This window comes from Zootoca vivipara, chromosome 6 (genome assembly GCF_965207765.1).
Source record: "Zootoca vivipara chromosome 6, rZooViv2.hap1.1, whole genome shotgun sequence".
Lineage (NCBI taxonomy): Eukaryota > Metazoa > Chordata > Lepidosauria > Squamata > Lacertidae > Zootoca > Zootoca vivipara.
The window spans coordinates 8912051-8932087 of NC_142589.1; the positions used below are offsets into that span (position 1 = coordinate 8912051).

Consider the following 20037-nt stretch of genomic DNA (forward strand, 5'->3'; position numbering starts at 1 on the left):
TTGGTGTGTTTTTTTTCCTTTTTCCTTTTTTCTTTTTTTTGTGGTTGTTGTTACCAGCCTGACCCTCTCCTCACTTTCCTGGAGTCTCTCAGTGGCAGGGGGAGACACTGGAAGGGGGAAGGGGGAAGAGATTTAATTATAAAAGGAACCATCTTCGACTGCCTACCTCTCAGGGGATTCTCTTGTGGGAGGAGGGGGCTCCTGGGAGAGCAGGGGAAGATGGGAAATATGATATGTATTTGTATGTTGTTTTTTTTCTCTATCTTTTTTTTGTATTATGTAAAACCAATAAAATATTTTTTAAAAAAAAATATTGAGTTCTTATAAATGGAGAACAGGTATGACGTTGCACCTGCAGTAGTACCCGTTCTGCCGACCGAGGGAGTCAAGTGGGTGTATATGGGCTTGGAGACCCCCAAAATAAGAGTATCAGAAGAGTCTGGCCGCAACTGGAGCAAGCCAAAATGGACCCACCTAGTCCACCATCCTGTTGGCGCAGTGGCCAACACAATATTATATTATTATTGTTGTTGTTGTTGTTATTTCTATTACTGTATTATTCTTTTATTATTTCTACTATTATTTCTACTATTATTTCTACTATTATTTCTATTATTATTATTATTATTATTATATTTATTATATTTATTATATTTATTCATTTTATACACTGCCCTATACCTGGAGGTGCAAATGGCATTCAGAGGCAATTTGCCCCCATTAGTGGATGTAATAAGGCCCCACCTGAGAAGCCCCTGAGCCAACATTTTCTTGAGAGTAATTTACAGGTCTCCGCCAAAGGAGGATTAAGCTCATGTAAGGTTTCTGATGAAACCACCAAGCAGACTTGCCACCTCCCCAACCAATATAAAACATCTCTTGGGGGAGAACCATGTGCAGAGGACATTTGCCATTACTTACTGCAACGTCCACTATATACAGACCCAAGAAATTGTTTCATAACAGCCCTTTTCACACAAAACTCCTTACCTGGAATTTCCACACTCAGCGATTTCTCCCGTGTCTGCAGCCTGTACACCAGCATGTAGGCGTTCCGAGAGCGGTAAACCCCCTTCCCGCATTTGAGCTTCCGAGTCTGAGATTTAGGAGGCTCTAGTGGGGAGAGAGAAGCCAAGCACAAGAGAAGCCCTGAGACACCTGCTCTCTCTCTCTCTCCTGTCAAGGAAGCAGAACCTGGAATGCTCTTCTCCCTGGCTCTTCCCTCTCAACTCACTGTGATGGGGCCTTTTCAGTGGTGGGTCCTGGGTTGCTGAGCGTTCCGCCCTAGTGAGGCATTGCCCTGCATCTCACCCCATCCAGAGTGCTTCATCTGCCAGGTTCAATGCAGCTAACCTTTGGCCAGACCCTCCCACCCCACTTGTGCAGCTTTGCCAGAGTGCCAAATTTATTTGGGTGGGTCCCCAATGTGCCCCCCATTAGCATGTTTACTTCTACTTACTATTTAAGGGATGTCCCATTCACATCACCTGCCAAGCACATGAGGAAGGAAGACAGCCCAGAGCAAGGAGCCAAGACTGAAAGTGGTTACTTCCAAAGGGCCTCACGAGAGCCAGCAATTTGGAGCTATCAGATACACACCCCTTAGCACACACAAGCCTCGCCAAACGTGGGTTGCGTAAACATGTTAATGGAGCCATTTCTTCTGGGGATAATTATGCCAAGGCACAAGAGGTTTTATTGCTGGTGGAAACGGCAACTGAGTAGTTAACCCTTTGCTGGTCCCAATACACCAGGCATATCCAGCTTTTGGCCCTTTGGATGTTGCTGAAACTACAACTCCCATCAGCCCTGGCCGGCACAGCTAGGAATAATGCAAGTTGTAATTCAGCAACATCCGAAGGGTGTCAATCCAGGAGTGCTCACAGGACAGAGACAGGCAGTCTTCTCTATCCTGTGGCCCTCTAGAATGGTGCTGAGCTATGATTCTCTCAATTCCCTGGCCTTGGGGAGTCATTAAATCCTTCGTCTAATAAAAAATTCCTCTAGGCATTAAAAATGACCATCGGGTCTAATTAAATAATATCCAAAGAAGATATAACACAGAAACATAATCACGTTCCCTCAAATACCTCAGAGCGCAGATATGCTGAAATCACATTAATGAGGGCACAAGGCAGGCCTTACTAGGGAGAGCATTCCAAAGACCAAAAGAGGGGCCCGTAACTAAAAAGGCCCTGTCCCTTGCTGACACCCTCCAAACCACGCTTGGAGAAGCGCCTCAGGCGATGAACGCAGGACCCAGGCAAATGCAAGCCAGGACACAGACATCAAGGTCCTGTGCTTTATTGATTGAATCTGGAATTTGGTGAACCGAGCCTGAAAACATAGAGCAGGGGTGGCCAACTCCCAAGAGACTGCGATCTACTCATAGAGTTAAAAACTGGCAGTGATCTACCCCCTTTTTGGGTGTTCAGATCAAAGTTGTTGATGAGCTTTTTTTAGGAAGGACGAAGGCCCATTTTCAGGGAGGAGGTAAAATGTTGACCTTTTTTTAGGGGAGCCACAGTTGTTCAGCTTCTTTGGGGGGAGTCAATGATCTACCAGTGATCTACCGCAAACGTCCAGTGATCTACCGGTAGATCACGATCTACCTGTTGGACATGCCTGACATAGAGGCAGTCAGGGCAACAGTGCCAGATTTGGACACTTGGAGGGACAAGAGGGTGTCTTCCCACCATGGCTGCTCCAAATGGTTTGACTCCTAACTGCTTATAGGAGCCCGGGCCTCCTCTGCGTGTTTTTGGTGATGTCTTACCTAGGTCTTCTTCTGCCCCCAGCTGCAGTTTCTTGCCCTCCATCTTCTCTATCTCTTCATCATTGAACCGGTACCACTCTCCCGTCTGGGGGTCCTTGACGTGGGCAATGTAGTGGCCGGAGTAGGCACTCACGCCACGGTGGATGAGGACAGCACTGAGCTCATAGACAAAGATGCTGGCTGGAAGGTGGATCACAGAATCAGAGAACTGTAGTGTTAGAAGGGACCCACGGGTCATCTAGTCCAACCGCCTGCAATGCATAGGGATGGCAGACAGAATAGCCCCTGCAGCGTTTATGCCGTTACCCGCTTCGTCATTGTAATATTTAGGGAGGCAGAGATCGGCTTTTTTGTCCCGCATGGGCCGTGGCTGGTGTACATTGGGATTGGCAGGATAGAAAAGCAGGGAGCTCAACAGCATGGTGGTGCCGGAGTGAACTACTTTTGCCTCTGCCCTCCTCCTTTTTGAGTTCTACATGGGGAAACACTGAGGCTGAGGAAGCTGACAGCAAGTGCCACATACCTGGGCTGCTTGTAAGTAAGAAGGCAGCCAAGGCAGGGTCTGGTGAAGGGCAGTGAGACTGCTGGGGCAGTGCCCTGTTTGCCTTAATGGACCAGCCCCGACTGCCACCCCTTCATGCCCAATCACAAGCTGCCACTTGGCTACATAAGATCATAACCTCACCTTTGTCTTCCATGTAGGGCTCCATGTCCAGCAATTCTGAGAACTCGATGTAGGCGTTCAGCTTCTTCTTGTGGCCTGTTTGCCTAAGGAAGCAAGAGAAGAAAGAGCAAACGGTAAAGCCGAGTTGGGCAACTCCCAACACACTCGCAGCACCCTACTTGTCACCTTTCCCCAGGATGACGAGGAACCGTTAGGGAGTAGTCTTCGGGTTAAGTCAATCAACCAGCTACAAATCCACTGATCTCGTCCCGTTCAGTTCGATCTGCGGCACTGTTACAGGCGCCGCTTAATATCCATTCCATTGGTAAGAAATCAATCTTTTCGTGTGGCAGCACCTATACTGACAGCAGGCTGGAGCCTTTTCTGTACTCTTTTCAGCAACTGCGGGAACCATTTTTGTTTAGGCAAGCCTAACCAGATGTTTACAAAGCTGGTGCAAATTTTAATCCCTTGCTATTTTCCTTGTTATTTTTCTTACTGATAACATTTTTCTTACTGGTAATTTCATTTGTTTTATCTCTTTATGTAAATTGCTCTGAAATGCTTGTTGTATTTTGTGAAATAAAATAAATTGGTGTGTGTGTGTGTGTGTAAGCATAAGCCAGCCTCCTTCCAGTACGGAGGGATCTGACCACAGCAGCTCCAAAGGCTCCCAACCCTGGGGTACTGGAACAAGAAGAGATGCTTGCCTGTCAAACACGAAGCGCATGAGCTGCAGGTTGAGGGTGCATGGGAGGCTGAGGAGACGGATCCTGCGGGTGGCGTTCTGCTTGCTCTGGCAGGTCTCACAGAAGTAGCGGTTGTCCCCTTCCAACTTTTCTTCCTAGCCAAGCAAGAGACAAATGGAGCAAAAGTCACCTGGATGCCTCTGAGGCAGGCTAGAATTTCACCGAGGTGGGAACAGACCCTTTGGCATCAAATCCACTCTTTAGCTCCTGAATCCATGCATGGAAAGAGTGTCAATGTTGCCTATGGGTCTTCCTTCAGTGCCATTCTGGAAACAGCCTCTACAGCAGGAGACCGGAATTTGGGGACTGCCGCTTGATACACAGAAGCTGAAACCAAACCTATATCTCGGGAGAATAAACAAAGCAGGACCCTTCTTATCTTCTTTTTCAGAAAATTCCTAATCAATTTATACTCTTTGCATACAACTTTGAGGCTTTTTAAAAATAACCAAGCAATGTATAAATTTCATGAAATAAACTTTTTATATATTTAAAAAACCCTCAAACAAAAAATAAACATCAGTTTATTAATAATAATAATAATAATAATTTGACAGGCACCACACTTAAGATTATCCTTCTAGGCAGCCTGTTGGAATTAATTTTTATAAAAGCTCCATAGGCACAAAAATCCCCGAAGGACCAACAAATTTAATGACACATGCAGAAATTAGGGCCAACTAGGACCAATCTCCTCTATTCAGATCCCACCCAAACTAAGTTTGAGATAAAGCAAAGAGAACCGAAAGGAAATTGGCCTCAAGCCATAATAGGCTGGAGGATGAAAGTGACAAGGAGAAAACTCCCAAGGAAGAGTTGATACCTTCAGAAACTCTGTGATGCAGTCCGACAGTTGCTTGTGGCCCTGGATGTTCAACTCAAGCTCATAAAATTTTGATATAAGTTTGGACTCTCTGCCACACTGGTTGCAGCTGGGGAAGAGGAAAAAAACACCACTGAAGATTACCTCAAGAAGAATTGCTTCTTCAGAAATCACGGATATAATTATTTATTAAATTTATTGGTCACTGTTCTCTCATGGCAGCTCAAATAAACTTACAGTATTATAAGCAAAAGCCAAACACACACACAAACATTAAAACCAACATTTAAAACAAAAACAATGCAAAAACATTCCTTTTTAATCAGGCCTTTGGGTTTTAACAATATATATGGCCTGCCATATATATTGTTAAAACCCAAAGGCCTGATTAAAAAGGAATGTTTTTGCATGGAGCCTAAAACGGTGGTGCCAGGCGAGCTTCCCTGGGGAAAGCATTCTACAAATGGGGAGCCACCACTGAAAAAGACCTGATCTCATGTTGCCCCCCTCTGGACCTCCCATGGAGGGGCCACATGGAGAAGAGCCTAGGAAGACGATAGTGGGGTCTTGGTTGGTTCATATGTGGGGAGATGGTCCTTGAGGTATTGGGGTCCTAAGCAACACAAGAATTTATTCGGTCAAAATCAGCACTTTGAATTGGGAATACACAAAGCTATAAAGCAACAAAAGACTAAGAGGAGGAGAAACTTACACTGTGACATAGGCATACTCTCCACAAAACTGCTTCTGGACAATGTCTCGCACATCTGGGTTTTTCTGTGAGGTTAGGGTATCCTCCAACAGGGACATGAACAGCTTGGAAAACTCCTGAGCATCCTAGGAGAACAGTACAGTTGCAAAGGCAGCATTGATAACATGGGTAAATCAACAAACAAACAAAATAAATGAAGAGGGTGCTTAGCTCTTTTGTTATAGGGTATAGCTCTTTTAAAGAGGAGGCAAAGCAACCACCACCACCCCTCATTGTATCGATTCGGCGATGGCACTGCACCTCAGCCATGTACAAGGAAATTAAACATGGGATAGGGCCATCCTCTCCGGTGGCAAAACATCCCTGGTTCACCTCAGCTTAGGGAACTGTGGCTTAGCATTACAGAGGGCAAGCGGACTGATGTGCAGCTGCTTCCGCAGAAAGAGCAAGGCAAAAACACGCACTCACACGCACGCACCCGAACGTTACCTGTTGCTGACCTGTGTCCAAACCCAGCGCTTTAACAAACCCTGATGGATCGATATAGCGCCTCTTGCTGTTCTGCAGCAAAGCAAACAAGTACTGGAGGTGCTCACAAATGGTCTGAGGCTCATAATCTATCAAAAGGCAAGAGGATTCCTTCAGAGGGAGATTTACCCACCATGACGCATATACTCATATTGACAATGGTCAACCCCCCCCCCTCTGCACACACTCCGTTAGAAAAGACCTCTCCCTCCCCCTGCTCCCCTTTGCCACATTGAGACGGATATACACAGCATATCATCTGCTGGCAACTGAAAACCTAACAAGATGTGCCATTCTGAATAACAATTTAAAAAACCAAACCCTTTCAGAAAGGGAAGGTTTCCTCTTCATTTAGATTTCCTTTCTGTCGAGGTTTGTTTGTGACTCTGCTTCTGTTTAGATACCCTGGTGCCCATGAGAATCTACTGTGGTCTCTAGAGGCTGATTCACTGCCTCTGCTCAGGATGTACAGCATGACCTCCAGCAAAACTCTCCTCTCTCAAACTCTATCCCTTATCTGTAAAATGGGAACAAGTGCCCAGGCAGTGCTGCTAGAATAATAGGACCACAAAATAAGGAGATGAAACATCAGGACACAGTAGCAACCTCTAAGAAGACGGAGCCTTGTCAGAGCAAATCAAAAGCACCTGCCCATGTGCTAGTGAGCAGTGGGAAAAGTCTGACCAACTTACCTTTGTTTGATACGGTGCCCTCTGCTGTCACGTACTCAGGACGGGCAATTGGACACAAGTAGAGCGCCTGGCGGAGCTCCAAATTCAAGAACCACATCTGCAGAAAAGTGTTGACGTAGCAGGTGGCACCCAGGTTTGTGAGGCCCACAAAGGCATTCTGTGAGGGGAAGGGGAAACACACAACAGAGGTATGACCAAGCAGGTCACAAGGGCAGCCCTTTGCCAACCTGGTGCCCTCCAGATGTTTTGGTCTCCAAGTGCCGCCAGTCCCAGCATCACACAGCCAACACTGGCTGGAGTTAATGGGAGTTGTGGTCCGAAACATCTGGACGGGGCCCAGCAGGCAAACCACCAAGTGGTTACCTCCACAACGTTAACAAAGAGCCTCCAGAAGATGATGGGAGGGAGGTCCTTTCAAGACAATATATCCTGCCTTTAGTGCACTTGACCTGTGTAATAGTTCTTGGTTTGGGGGGTTGAATTTGTAGGACTTCACAGCAGGAATGGGGAGCATCTGTAGTCCCCCAACAGCAGCAGTAACATAGCCAATAGTCAGAGATGACTGGAGTTGGGAGTCCAACTACTACAGCCTGCCCAACCTTGGTTTACAGGGAGGTTCATTGTTCTTCTTTATTTAACTATTACATTTTTAACATGTTTCTCCCCTGACTTTCCATAAAATGCCCGAGACATTTAAACAAACATAGCAGAATAAAAGAAAAATCAATAAAATCCAAATAATGTAGCTATAAAAAAAACTAATGAGGAACAAATAAAAAAATATTTTTACAAGCTTTCTGGTACTGTACATGGGAGGGCTCATCCAAGGGTATTTTCCTCTGCAACAGAATAGACTGAGATGAAACAGTCATATAAAGCTCTGCTTGCAGTACTTGGGTCCCTCTTATTGACAGCTACTGTCACAGAACTGGCAAAGGAACTTTACAGCTACCACTCAGAAACCTCTATCAGTTCTGACACAACAGCCAGGACCACAAAGAAAATTTCAAGCCTTCCAATTCTATAAACCAGAATCAAGTTGAGGATGCATCTTAGGGAAAATAATCCTCCTTCACACAGGCTTCAGGGCCAGCATATGAACCCTGGGGTGCCAGGAGACCATAGTAGTGTTACCTTTTTTCTCCTCTCGAAATTTGGATCGTCAATATTGTGAAAGGTGTTTTCATCTATCTCCCCCAGCCAGATGTGCTCACCAATTCCTACCAGGCAGTTTGGGTTCCCTCGGCAGTTTCGCCTGCAAAAGCAAAAAGCAGCAGGATCTGAATCCAATATCCTGACCTCATCACATCGCTATCATCTAAAGCCAACCGAGACCACTTATGTCCTGATGCCACCTGTGTGACTTCCAGCACACCTCTCCAGCAATTAGTTGCAAGTGCAGCTCATGAGCCCCACCAACCACAGAGGAATCCTGAAGTAACTGCAGATAGTGTGCCAGTGTTGATGATGCTCCCTGACAGGTTTCCTCCTTCCCCCTACAAATTTCAACAAAAAGGGAAACTTCTGCACATTCCCCACATTGTCTAGCTGTCAGTTTCTGTGCTGCTTTTGCTGAAAACCAGAATTGCATTTCTATCATGTCTTTTTTCCAGAGAACTCAAAGTGGTTTAAATGGTTCTATCTTCTTTAGTCCCCACAACAACCCTGTGAGGTAAGTTAAGCTGAAAGGAACGGACTGGCCCCCAAGGCCACCTGGTGAGCTTCATGACTGAGTGGGGATTTGAACCCTGATCCCTCAGGTCTTAGTTTGACATAGTACTATACCACACTGTATTAAATAACACAGAAGTTGCAAGTATATCAGTTTCAGATGAAACCACTTAACTTGTATCAGGCAAAAGAGAGGTTTACGGGCAAACAAGCCCCTAACAACCTTCCATAAACATCTGACCTGTCCTTTTGATTTAAATTAGAATGAAAGTTAAAGACAAACCATGTGTAACTGTACCTCCTTCCATTCCCATCTAACCCTGATGCTTAATAGATCATCTGCTTTTAATTATATGGTGCACATACTCTCACACAAAAAACAAACCCTTGAGTTCACAGTTGAAAACAGGGGAAAGGAGGGTTTAGAGGAGAGAAAAGAGTTCAGAAAATGTACACTGTTGGGGTTCCTCACACACCAACAATCTCAGTGAGGGTCCCTGACATTGAAGAAGCATGAAATGAGAACTATACAGCTCAGTATTGCCTACTGTGACTGGCTGCAATGGCTCCCCAGGGTTTCAGACAGAGCGTCTTTTCCCACATTCTACTGGGGTGGCAACTGAACCCAGAACTTTCTACGTGTAAAGCAGGTGTTCCACCACTGAGCTGCGCGGCCCTTCCTAAAAACTTCCAGAATACCCAGTGAGTTGCTTTGAGTAGCCACGGCAAAAGAAACAACTAATAAATTTAATAAAAACAATTAAAACCGGTGGGGGGGGGAGAACAAGTGGGGCTTGTGTGCCATAGGGAGCTGCCTTCTCTCGAGTTGCCACGTTGGTCCACCTACCTCAATACTGCCTACACTGACTGGCAGCAGTGGCTCTCCAGGGTTTTAGTCAGGGAGCCTCTTTTTAGTCTTACCTAGAGATACGGCCAGCGGGTATTGAACCTGGGGGCTCCTGCATGCAGTGCAGGTGCCCTGCCATTGACTTGCAGTACAAAAGGTTGCTTTCCAGGGCGACGCCGACGCCGCCCTGTGGTTCCCCCGGGGCCCTAGCCCAAGCCCAGCCTGCCGGCCCCTGAGGCTTACCTGCAGGCTCCGCGCTGACAGGGCTCCAGGCAGACACGGTAGGCCGCCTCGATGTGCTCCTGGGTCACGGCCTCGGGGGGCACCGTCTCCGTCCAGCGCCAGGCCGCCTTCTCCAGTTGCAGCCGAGGAGCCATCCCAGGCGCGGCGCCACGACCCCTGAGAAAGGGGGGGGAAAGAGAGGCAAGAGATAGGGAGGGAGGGCGAACAGGAAGCGGAAGCGGACTGGACGCCCCAGGAAGTGGAACCGGCTTCTCCCTGAGCGACACGAAGGGCCCAAAGCAGGGCGGGATGCTGGGGAAGCTGTTAGCCGCGCCTCGGCGCTGGGCTGTGACGTCAGACGCAGACGCGACCGCATCGCAACGCCGCAACGAATGGGGAAAGAGCGGCGTAGTTTCGCGGGGATTGGCTACGTCGGTTGGGGACGGGGTTACTTTCGGAGGCTGCCGATGATCGATCTCCCTCTTGCTCCTCCCCCATCGCTTCCTTTTCTTGGCTCCATCCACTTTTCGAGGCGGGGTTTCTCTCCCCCAACCCACCTCGTGGTAACTGGCAGTGACGTAGCCACGAGGAGCAGGGGAGCGGCTTTTTAGAAAACAACAACGAAGGAAAAGACACAGAAACGAGATGGAAAGCCGTTAATTTTCCGCGCGTGCGCAGTCGCGTCCCTTTCACTGGGAGGACCAATCATCTCCACAATGCATTGCGGTTTCCTCAGAAATCCCTGGCTCCCTTTGAAGGGATTGAAAGGAAGAAAGCAAAATAGCAATAAAATCACAGCATTGTAAAAGGGAAAATCAGAAAAAAAGAGAATACTGGAAATTCGTGAGGGAAACAGTGAACAATTCCCCAAATCAAACGACCACCATGATGACAGCCATTTTGGTCCTGTTCTCCTTTCCAGGACCTATTGGCCATTTAGCAACACTCCATTCCTTCTTGCATCCCACACTGCTGATGACCGTTATATGCAAATTTGGGGTAGCTTTTGCATCTCAAACACTCACCAAGGGATTCAATGTCCCCTGTTGGATAAATTTGCCCCAGGAATCTTCCCCAGAGGTAGCCAATTGCTTTGAGAAGAAGGGAATATTGACACTAAGATCAGGCAACACCACAAGTTGTTTATTCTCGAGACAGCGCTGCATGAGCAACTCCCCAGCTCATGCTGCAAAGAGGGAGGGCACCATCCTGTTTACATCAAAAATTTACAAAAAAAATACCATAAAACCTGTCCGAATTTCCCTCCTATCTAGTATACTGTTAACTACCCTTGAATGCTCCCTATTTTGCCTATCCTATTCTATACATCCATTTCAACCTATCTTACTAAAGAAAGTCCTGCTTGCTGTTTTAAGTCCCGAAAGAGTCAATAGAAAGTGTCCAGTCCTGAAATTCACTGCCAGGTGGAGGGTCGATGTTGCAGGTGTCGTCTTCAGGGCGGCTTCTTTCGCGGCTGATGACATTCTTCTTTTATCCGGACGTCTCCTCCCAGGCTCCAGCAGATAGGCCGCCGTTTCCCATCGTGGTTTTGTTCCATTTAGGAAAGAGAGAAAACAGATTCTGTTAGAAAGGGTGTTAAATCTCATGAATGTTAGACCCTTTTATTGCCCCACCCCAACAATCCCTGCTGTTGGTGAATAAAGAATTTAAAAAGGAGGAGGCGTTTTCTAACAAGAAATGGAAGAAAGTTGCCTACCCACCCACTCGAGAGGACGGCAGAGAGTCCAGCAAGGAACCAGACCCAGTGACTGGGGGAGCTCCATAAAGCCTGCCTATCCTGGGGTGGGACCCCTAACAACGAAGGAAAGATCGTCCCTTTGCGGGCGGCACTTAGGGGGTGCGACCAGATCGTGGGCCAGCCCCCTTGTGTTAACATGACTGTTTTAACACGGATGGGGTTTTCACTAGGGTGGGTGCTGTTTGGTTAGACCCTTTTATTGCCCCTCCCCAAACAATCCCCGCTCTTGGTGAATAAACAAAGAAATGGGAGAAAGTTGCTGCTGGGGGGTTGCCTGCCTCCCCACAAAAGAGGACGGCAGAGAAGCTTGCAAGGAACTGGACCCTGGGCGTACACCAGCGATGGGGGAGCTCCATAAAGCCTGCCTATCTTGGGGGCGGGACCCCCAACAAAGGGAAAACAACAAAGGAAAGATTTTCCCTTTGGGGGCGACACTTAGGGGGCGAGAGCAGATTGTGGGCCAGCCCCCTTGTGTTAACATGACTATTTTAACAAAGATGGAGCTTTAAATTTGGTGGCTGGAGGGTTGTTTAAAGGCTTCTGTATTGTTTATTAGTGTGCATACATTAGTCTTGTGGCTATTTTTAACAGTACTATGTTTTTATTATTTTAATATATATTATGTTCCGATATTTTTATGATGATTTTAGCGCAGTGATTATTCTTATTATGTATTTTGTGCTTCGTATACTGTAACTTGCTGTTGTGAACCACCCTGAGATTCAAAATCAATCAATAAAATCAACAATCAACAATCAAAACCAACATCAACAAAAAAGACAACAACAACAAAAGGTTTCCTACCACTATGTAAGGAGGGCCATGAGGGCAGCACCACTCGTCTTGGTCGATCCTGATGGCCTTGATGTTCCTGGCGCTGATCCAGGCTGGATCCCAGGGAGAGCAGAAGATGGTATCTCTGCAGCACAACTCTGATGTTCACGTTGCCTTGGCCTGGCGCTACTGCGGATGTTCTGTCAGGAGGAGAAAGGGGCTCCTTGAGAAATGTCACCTCCAAACAGCCCACCAGATGTCTAAATAGCCCACCAGATGCCTCACACCTGGCATGCAGCTCAGGAAGTCCTGCGGGTAAGGTTCCCTGTGAATACAGCAGAGCAGCCTCCTCACAAGGCGCCGGACCCTGCCTTTCTGCCGATGTTTATAGGCCCGCTGCATGATGTTCAGGCAGCTCCTCCCTGTCCGCCTGAGCCCTTCTTCCTCGTGCTGCTGCATCTCTTCCAGCCCTGAGTGGCAAGGGAGAAAGGTTGAGCAAGGCGGAGATGCACAGGAAAAGAGCCATCCATCAAAAATATTAAGACAGCCGTCAGGTGGCCCCAGCAATCGGGCCAGGGGAGGTGCGCTGTTTGTAGGGGCGGATGCAGGAGTCCACAGGGTATCCACCCCAACCAGGACACAAACAGTGATTGTTCCCCTTGGGGAGGAGGAATCAGCTTTTCACAAGGCAAAAACTTGCAATGCACCCCACCAGAGCTCCTCCCAGGACCAGGGTGTGGGACGGGAATATTTGTGTGTGTGAGAGAGAGCAATGAAGTCACATTCCAATCCTCTTTGCATGTTCATCTTGTGGCACCTCTGTCTGCACATACACCTGGGAACCTGCCTTCCCCTGAAGCCCTTTGTCAGCAGAAGCATCCCTCCCAGCACTCCGTATGTCTCACATGTGCTGTAGGATGCCATGTCTTGACTGTGGATGAAATCGGCATCCTGGAAAGCCAGATGACCTAGAGAGAGACAGGGCAAGAAAAGGGACATCATCTCGGTGCAAAGCAAGTGGAGACAGAGGCAGCTCTGCAGGAAGACAGGTATGCTCTGATGCCTCCACCCTCTCGGGAGCACTCAGAGCAAGATCTGGGTGCAGATGGAGCCCTACCTAGCAGGTGGCCTGGGGACATGCCCATCCTCCCTGCCATTGTTACCAAAACGTTTCTGTCCATCCCTACCAGGGAAGGACGTTGCTTAACTTACCCAGAAGCAGAGCTGCTACCCTGGAGACTGCTGGCAGCCTGTTGGCAGATGGCTTCGTACATGCCAAGGCAGCACTCCGAAGGATGTTCTTGCTGAAGGTCTTGCTCTGTTGGCAAAGACAAAGGAGAGGTGGCATCAGAGAGGCTTGAGAGTGTGGGAGAAGAGCCTGTCACCCCCAAAGACATCCCTGGGCAAAGCTGGCAACGAAGCAGAGGGACCTTACCAGATGCTTGGCAGCCTGGTGGAGAACAAAGTGGAAGCTAAATTTGTTGGGATGCGCCGACCAATTGACTTGTGGGGCTAGATGGGAAAGAGCCCTCCTTGCGGCCTGCAACACAAGAAGAGAAGAGGGTTACAAATTGCCGTAAAAAAAATATATCCTGGAAGCTTCTGAGAACAATCCCTCCCTCCTACTGCATGAGTCCATTTCCTTGGCCCTCACCTTGGCCACCTCATCCTCGTCTTCGAGGTGAATGAGGACGACGACCAGTTCATTAATGGCTTCTTCTTTAGTTGTTGTTATGGGAAGCCTTTGGTCTTTTGCCCAGCCCCGAAGCAGCACCCAGATATTGGATGGCTTCTGCCCGGACGGAGGCTTGCTCCTGTAGGCAGAAAAGATCAGTGTTTGTGTTTCTCATCTGATCAGTTTCCTCTCCGCTGCATGCCAGGCTAAACACCACCCTTCCTCTTCCAAAGCATTCCTCCTCCACCCTGTGTGATGTTCCCTAATACTCTCTGATGTTCCCTAATACTCACATGTGCAGCCATACCACAGTAGGTTGCCGCCAGCATCTTCATGTAGGCTTGGTCTACCAGCTCTAAGATCTCTGGGAAGACATCAGCCTCTGCATCAGGGAAGAAATTCGGCAGCGACAGCCGCAGAAGCGAAGGGTCCTACACAAAAGAGAGAATCATTTCAAAGGTCTGTTATGCTCCACACTTTTTTGTTTCACAGGCCCTTCAGGATTCTGCCAGCAAAAGAGTGCTGGGCCATGATTAGAAAGGGGATCTGTACCCCCCTCACCCCTCTGAGCATCACTTGCCATGTCAGAGTCCAGAATCAGGGATATCCCTCGGGCGCTGAGCTTCTGGACTTGCAGGTGGTCATGTGACAGCCAGGTGTGGAGCTGCTCCAATGTATCCTGACAGGGGACCTGCAGACGGCAGCTGAGCAGCTAAAGAGGCCCAAAGAGAAAGAAAGTCTTCAGTGATGAGAGGTTGAGGCAGGTTCTCCTTTTATCCACCACCTGTAGTTCTGCACAGAGCAAAGCCACTGAAGGGAATGGACCAAAGTTCGTCACGTACATCAAATCCACTGGGTCTACTCTGAGGAGCACTAAAACAGGCAACAGTCCTTCGGCTCAAAGAAGCCTTGAGGAAAGCCACAGAATATGGAAGGTAAAGGCAGCTGCAAGGTTCAGATTCTAATGGAGGCTGGTTGGGGAACCAAGGACACAAAGGGAGCCGAAGAACACAAAGCCCAACACTCGGCAGAAACCAAGCCAGGGCCTCCTTGCTGCACCCATTTCCTCCCGCGTCAGTCCCCCTCACCTCGATGTAGATAGCTGCCGCTACTTCTGGCATTCCGGCAAACTCCTGGTCCCCGAGAGCAGCGGTGATATTTTCCACCATGGGATGGATCCACCAACGTCGCTTTCCGACAGCTCTGAAATGGAGAACCAGGTCTGGGTAAGGAACGGAAAGACACCGCAGGAAGCAAACAGGGGCACAGTCCAATCCCATGCCTTCAGCTCTGTTTGCCAGACCATTGGGGAAGGTTCTTCCTCTTACCTCACCATGCCAAGAAGGAGGTGGAGTACTTCCTTAGCCCCTCTGTAACAAAAGCAAGGCCAGTTTTACCAGGAGGGTCATTGCCACCCACTCAAATTCCTTCTCCATCCTTCCTCACCAGCAGCCGCCTGAAGGAGAGCCTCCCTTAGAAAACCAGGTTGGACTGGAAACCCCCCGAGGTTGAAGGGAAAAGGACTCCATTGGCCCCTTTGCAACACGCTACTCACCCAAGGAATTCCTGGTCATAGTGGAAGTTGACAACCATCCCCAGGAGAGCGATCAGCAGCTGCGGGAAGTTATGGCGCACAGCTGCCTTGTATTCCTCCATCCTGAGGATGGCGTGCAACAGGCTGGTGAGATGCTGCTGGAAGAGAGAGAGGTGCAAGTCACTTTCCCTGCTTTTCTGCAGAATACAGGAACCCCTCAATATTCCCCTGGGAAGAAGGAAGCCAGAAAGCAGGTGGTTCGTCCTTACCACTTGGGTGGAAGATTCCGCCAAGGGGCTTTGGTAAAGCTGCTCGGCCATGAGATGGAGCAGTTGTTCTTGGTCGGCCAATGTCAAAACCTCCTTCCATACTCTCTCACAGTCTCTGTGAATGCAAAAACAAGAGCAATGATCAGATTCAAGTGTTCTGCTAGCTGCCATGCCCCAGAGAGAGGAAATGGCAGGAAGGGCTTTCTGAGCAAGCCCTGCAGCTTGCCAACCTTTCCCTTAGCCCAGTAGAACCTGGAGGGCTCCATACCTGAAGGGAAACTGGAGGAGATATCCAACCACTTTCTTCAGATGCTGGTGTGTCAAGGCGGAGATAGCAAAGATGGCCATGTTTCTGCCCTCCACTGTAGGCCCCTGGGTGATCTTATAGAAGGCCTCCAGCAGCACCTCCACCTGTCAGAGAAAAAGAGAAGGTTGCTGGGAGAGTACAAGGAAGCGGGGCTGCCTGCAGGCGGATCCCTCCATCCCTCATAGAAAGAGGGACCCTTGACCTGTGCCACCACAGCCATCTTCCTTCAAAGGTACCACTCAGGGTCCTTGGGAGTATTGGAGCCAGGCAGCTCCAGGGAACCAGTTCCCTTTCCATTGTGCGCCAAGAGAAGAAGCTTGCCAGGCTGCTCCCAGAAGGAGGATTCCCCATTCCTGAACCCATGTTTCTCAGGACCCTTGGCTGAGCTTCTTGTCCTGACATTGCCAGGCCCCTCCCAACAAACATGTGTCCTGGCCACTCAATGGCATGAGGTTGCCTCCCCTACATCAAGGTGGAGATTCTTCTTCTCTCCTACCTTTGCAGACACCTTACCTCCACTGCTTTGCCGCTAAACTGCTTGATGAACTCTTGCAGTAGGTGGGAGATGTCTAAGGGGTTGAATCTGCTCTCAAGAACCAGGTTGCTGGCCAGGAAGCACATGGCTTCCAAGAGTTGCTCCGCAGGGAGAAAGGCGCCAAAGACCTGAAGCAAGAGAGGAAGGTCAGAGGTGCCCACAGGGCAGGGCTGGGGAGCAGAAAGCTTTCTCTGCGGAACCCAGAACATGTGGCTTGAGAGACTGCTATGCCTTGTGTGACAGCGACTTATCCTGGCAAGAGAGTAGCAGTCATTGACGAACATTTCAGGAACCGGTCCTCCGGTGGAATTGAGGAACTTCTGAGCTCTGGTGATGAGTGTTTGGTTCCTTGATGTTCATGCCAGCGTCTCTGCAAAGGAAAGCCAAAGGGTTAGTTGGGGTCTTGCTCACCCCACCCCATTCTGGGATGCATTCTTTCAGTCTTACCCTCTTTATGCCGCAGGATGGGCAGAAGATGGCAGAGGGCCTCTGCTGCCCGCTGCCTGCACTCCGGGTCTGGATCCAAGGCACACAGGCAGGAAATAGCCACCAGTTGGCCAAGGGAGGATGCAGGAAGCACTACCGATGGCTGAGAAGAAACCCAGAGAAGGAACTGATAAGAGAAGGGTGGGGCTAGAAGGGGCAGCCTGAAGGCCTTGACAGCCCTGCATGGTTGCAATGCTTCCTTTCAGAAACTCACATATTCCTGGATCTTCTGCAGGAGGGCGGAAAGATCTCGGAGCGCCTCCCTTCGGACCATCTTCTTCCCACTCTTCATCGTGGTGACGACATCCGTAAGTCTGGCCTTCAGCTGGTCCTCGCTGAAGCTTTCAGGAGGAACATCAGCCGCATCCGGAGAACCTGTGGTTGGGATGCTGAGAGGAGAGAGGAGTAGCACTTGTCTAAAAAGGTTTTATTGCCCCTCCTCCAAAGACCCCAAGCACCACCACCATAGAATTGGCCGGGGGGGGGGGCTTTTGAAAGCAATTGATTATGGGGGAGGGGGTTTAGCATAGCATTACCTTGGAGGAAGATCCTCCCCATCTTCTAGGCTGATTTCCGATATTTGATCCTCGTCGAAATCAATTCCCTGTCCATGAGAAAAGAGAAACAGGAACGTCCAAATGTGAGGAGTGGATCAGACCCACTCATGTTTTTGTGTTGATCAGGAAAGCACAGATGAGGTAGGTTGGGACACAAACTGAAAATCTCTGTCCTCCATTTCCTTAGAGACCATACATTCATTTAGAATAGGCACGTCCAACAGGTAGATCGTGATTTAGCAGTAAATCACTTGATGTTTGTGGTAGATCACTGGTAGATCACTGGCTCACCCCCAAAAAGCTCAACAACTTTGTTGACTTCCCTTTAAAAAGTTCAATAATGGACTTCCAGCCGATCATGAGGCGATGGCAGGCGCTGTTCTCCTCAGCTGATGAGGACATGGTGCCTTCGAGGCAAGGGGGGACCGCTACAGTGCAGCAACCACCCAGAAAAAAACCCTAATTGAACATTTAGGGGGCATGGATCCGGCAGACGCCAGGAGCGTGCTCCCCCCCTCCATCGGTTGCCTAGTTTTTGGGGCGCCGAGAGAGCAGGGGGTAGCAGCAAAATGCGGTGCATCGGAACAAAGCTATCTCGGAGGCACGAAGCTGCGATCCTGCCAGGCAACAGCGATTGTTTTTTTCCTAATTTTGGAACTAAAAGGGACTGTACCGAGAGTACCGAAAATAAAAAATCTGAACAGCTAAATTAATAAGAATTGGGCCACAGAAATTCATGCTAAAGGAATGTACTTTCGATTTTGAATTTCTTCTTTGGTGCATTTTTGTCTTTGTGATCTGTCCATTAGTGTTGAGACCACTCCATTCAAGTCTCCCAACAAACATAGTTTGTAATCCAAATAGTCCAAGAGTTTCTCATGCAGTTTTTTTTTTTTTTTAAATCCGATTTTCCTTCATTTGGTGCATAAATTCCCAGAATTAATTTTTTTTCGCCTTGCGGTGTTATTTCAATTGCAACATATCTTCCCTCTTCATCTTTAAATATTAATTTAGGGCTTAACTTCTCTTTTGCATAGATCACTACTCCTCGCTTCTTGACTTCATCTGATGAGATAAATTCTTCTCCCAATTTTTTATTTTGTAGAATTCTTCGATGAGCTCTTGTGACATGTGTCTCCTGTAAGCATATTATGTCCAATCTTTGTTTTGCCAAAACATGGTACACCTGATTCCTTTTCTGTTTTGAGTTCAATCCATTCGAGTTCCAAGAAAAAACCCTCAGCGACATCTTAGGTTGCAGCAGTTGCACCTTCTAGATAATAATCGGAGTCTAACTCCATTGGGTCGTCTAGTTGTCCTGGAGTTGAGGTTAGAAGTCCTGGTCGTAGCAGCTCTCTCTCGTGTTTCTGGATAAACTCTTTCTTCTGGTCCACTGACTTGATTTTGTATTTCTTCTGTCGAAATTGGAAATTTAGGCCTTCCGGAAATTCCCACTTGGAGTTGATTCCTTTCCTTTTCAGGATGGTTGCCAAGTCAGAATATTGGGATCTCAGGTCCAGAAAGAATTTGGGCAAATCTTTAAAAAGGACGATCTGTGTTTTTTGAACTTTCAAAGTTTTCTCGTAATGTAGACTCAAAATTCTGTCTCTTTGTTCTTTGGTTTGGAATGATATCATACAATCACTAACAAAGTTTTTGTCTTTCTTTGATCTTGCACCAAACCTGAATGCTTTTATAATCTGTGATTCCAATTCTTCCTTTGGGAGATTCCAAGCTTTTACGAATTCTTCAATTAATGTAGCTTTCAGATTGTCCTTTTCTATAAGAGGAAATGCTCTGATCCTGAGATTTGTCTCTCTCTGTTTCATCTGTAAAAAGGCAAGTGCAACCTGCGTCTGATAGGCTTGCTTCTCCAAGTCGGGGACCCTTCCTTCTTCCAGTTGTACCACTCTTTGCTCAACTCCAGTCACTTGTAGTTTAACCTGTGAAATATCTTTGGAGATAGCTCCTAATTCTTCCCTACGTTGTCTCACTTCTTGTGTGGTGCGCTGCTGTTCCTGGGTGTTGCGATCCAATCCTTCCCTCAGTGCTGGTAGTGTTGCTAATGCTTTTAAGACTTCTTCCTCAAACGTGGAGGAAAAGGAAGTTTCCCCCCCTTGTTTTTCCACCAGAGGGCTCTGGTCCTGACATATTTAAAGCTCAGTAAAAAATCAAAAGGCTGTCTCTCAGTCTATAGTCCAGATGTCCTTTTATCAAAAGGAACAGTTGTAAACAGTCAGCCTTTCAATTGTTGAGCCAGACTTTCAAGGTCACCGTTATCTAAAGTTTCCCAGCCTGAGCCAGCTAGTAACACAGTCACAATGAGCCAGTCTGAGCAGTGAAATTGAGATAGTTTTTACGAGGAAAATAATATAGCCTAATTTTCCTTACTTTTTGAGGGTAGAAAGTTGCAGATTTCCCTTAAAAAGTCCTTTATTTATTTGACAGGAAGGCTGC

General features: G+C 47.9%; 2 protein-coding genes across 5 annotated transcripts in view; both read right to left on the minus strand.

Annotated features, from left to right (window-relative positions):
• USP48 (ubiquitin specific peptidase 48) overlaps positions 1-10122 on the minus strand; it is a 36231-nt gene extending 26109 nt beyond the window's left edge. The window contains exons 1-10 of one of the 4 annotated variants that reach the window (XR_004692764.3): positions 9706-10040; positions 8079-8199; positions 6945-7101; positions 6214-6341; positions 5725-5849; positions 5013-5121; positions 4151-4284; positions 3462-3544; positions 2777-2956; positions 991-1113 (exon numbers count right to left, since the gene is read on the minus strand). Coding sequence is in view for 3 of the 4 variants with exons in the window: in XM_035118456.3 (XP_034974347.2) it covers positions 991-1113; positions 2777-2956; positions 3462-3544; positions 4151-4284; positions 5013-5121; positions 5725-5849; positions 6214-6341; positions 6945-7101; positions 8079-8199; positions 9706-9839 (1294 nt within the window). In the remaining variant the exon portion in view is untranslated. Of the gene's footprint in view, positions 1-990; positions 1114-2776; positions 2957-3461; positions 3545-4150; positions 4285-5012; positions 5122-5724; positions 5850-6202; positions 6342-6944; positions 7102-8078; positions 8200-9705 lie in introns of those variants that run through there. The other 3 variants (XM_035118456.3, XM_088671492.1, XM_035118458.3) reach the window with 3 other exon arrangements.
• Positions 10123-10806: 684 nt separating this feature from the next.
• LOC118086616 (uncharacterized) lies at positions 10807-16898 on the minus strand. Its single transcript, XM_060276289.2, has 14 exons — positions 16516-16898; positions 15964-16106; positions 15696-15810; positions 15448-15584; positions 15221-15262; positions 14981-15095; positions 14473-14604; positions 14186-14323; positions 13872-14031; positions 13653-13757; positions 13430-13535; positions 13123-13185; positions 12505-12687; positions 10807-12417 (listed from the first exon to the last, which is right to left on the minus strand). Exons 1-9 carry the CDS (start codon positions 16819-16821, stop codon positions 13939-13941), a joined length of 1221 nt encoding a protein of 406 aa, XP_060132272.2. The 5' UTR covers positions 16822-16898; the 3' UTR covers positions 10807-12417; positions 12505-12687; positions 13123-13185; positions 13430-13535; positions 13653-13757; positions 13872-13938.
• Positions 16899-20037: the final 3139 nt, after the last annotated feature.

Bases quoted from the DNA above. Each gene is read 5' to 3' on its own strand.
- LOC118086616 (XM_060276289.2), bottom strand. From the start codon at position 16,821: ATGTTCGTCAATGACTGCTACTCTCTTGCCAGGATAAGTCGCTGTCAC. The intron at 15,585-15,695 runs GTAAGGACGAAC...TCTCTCTTCCAG, and splicing joins CGGAATCTTCCACCCAAGTG to CAGCATCTCACCAGCCTGTT. The intron at 14,605-14,980 runs GTGAGGGGGACT...GGGCCTCTTTAG, and splicing joins CGGCAGCTATCTACATCGAG to CTGCTCAGCTGCCGTCTGCA.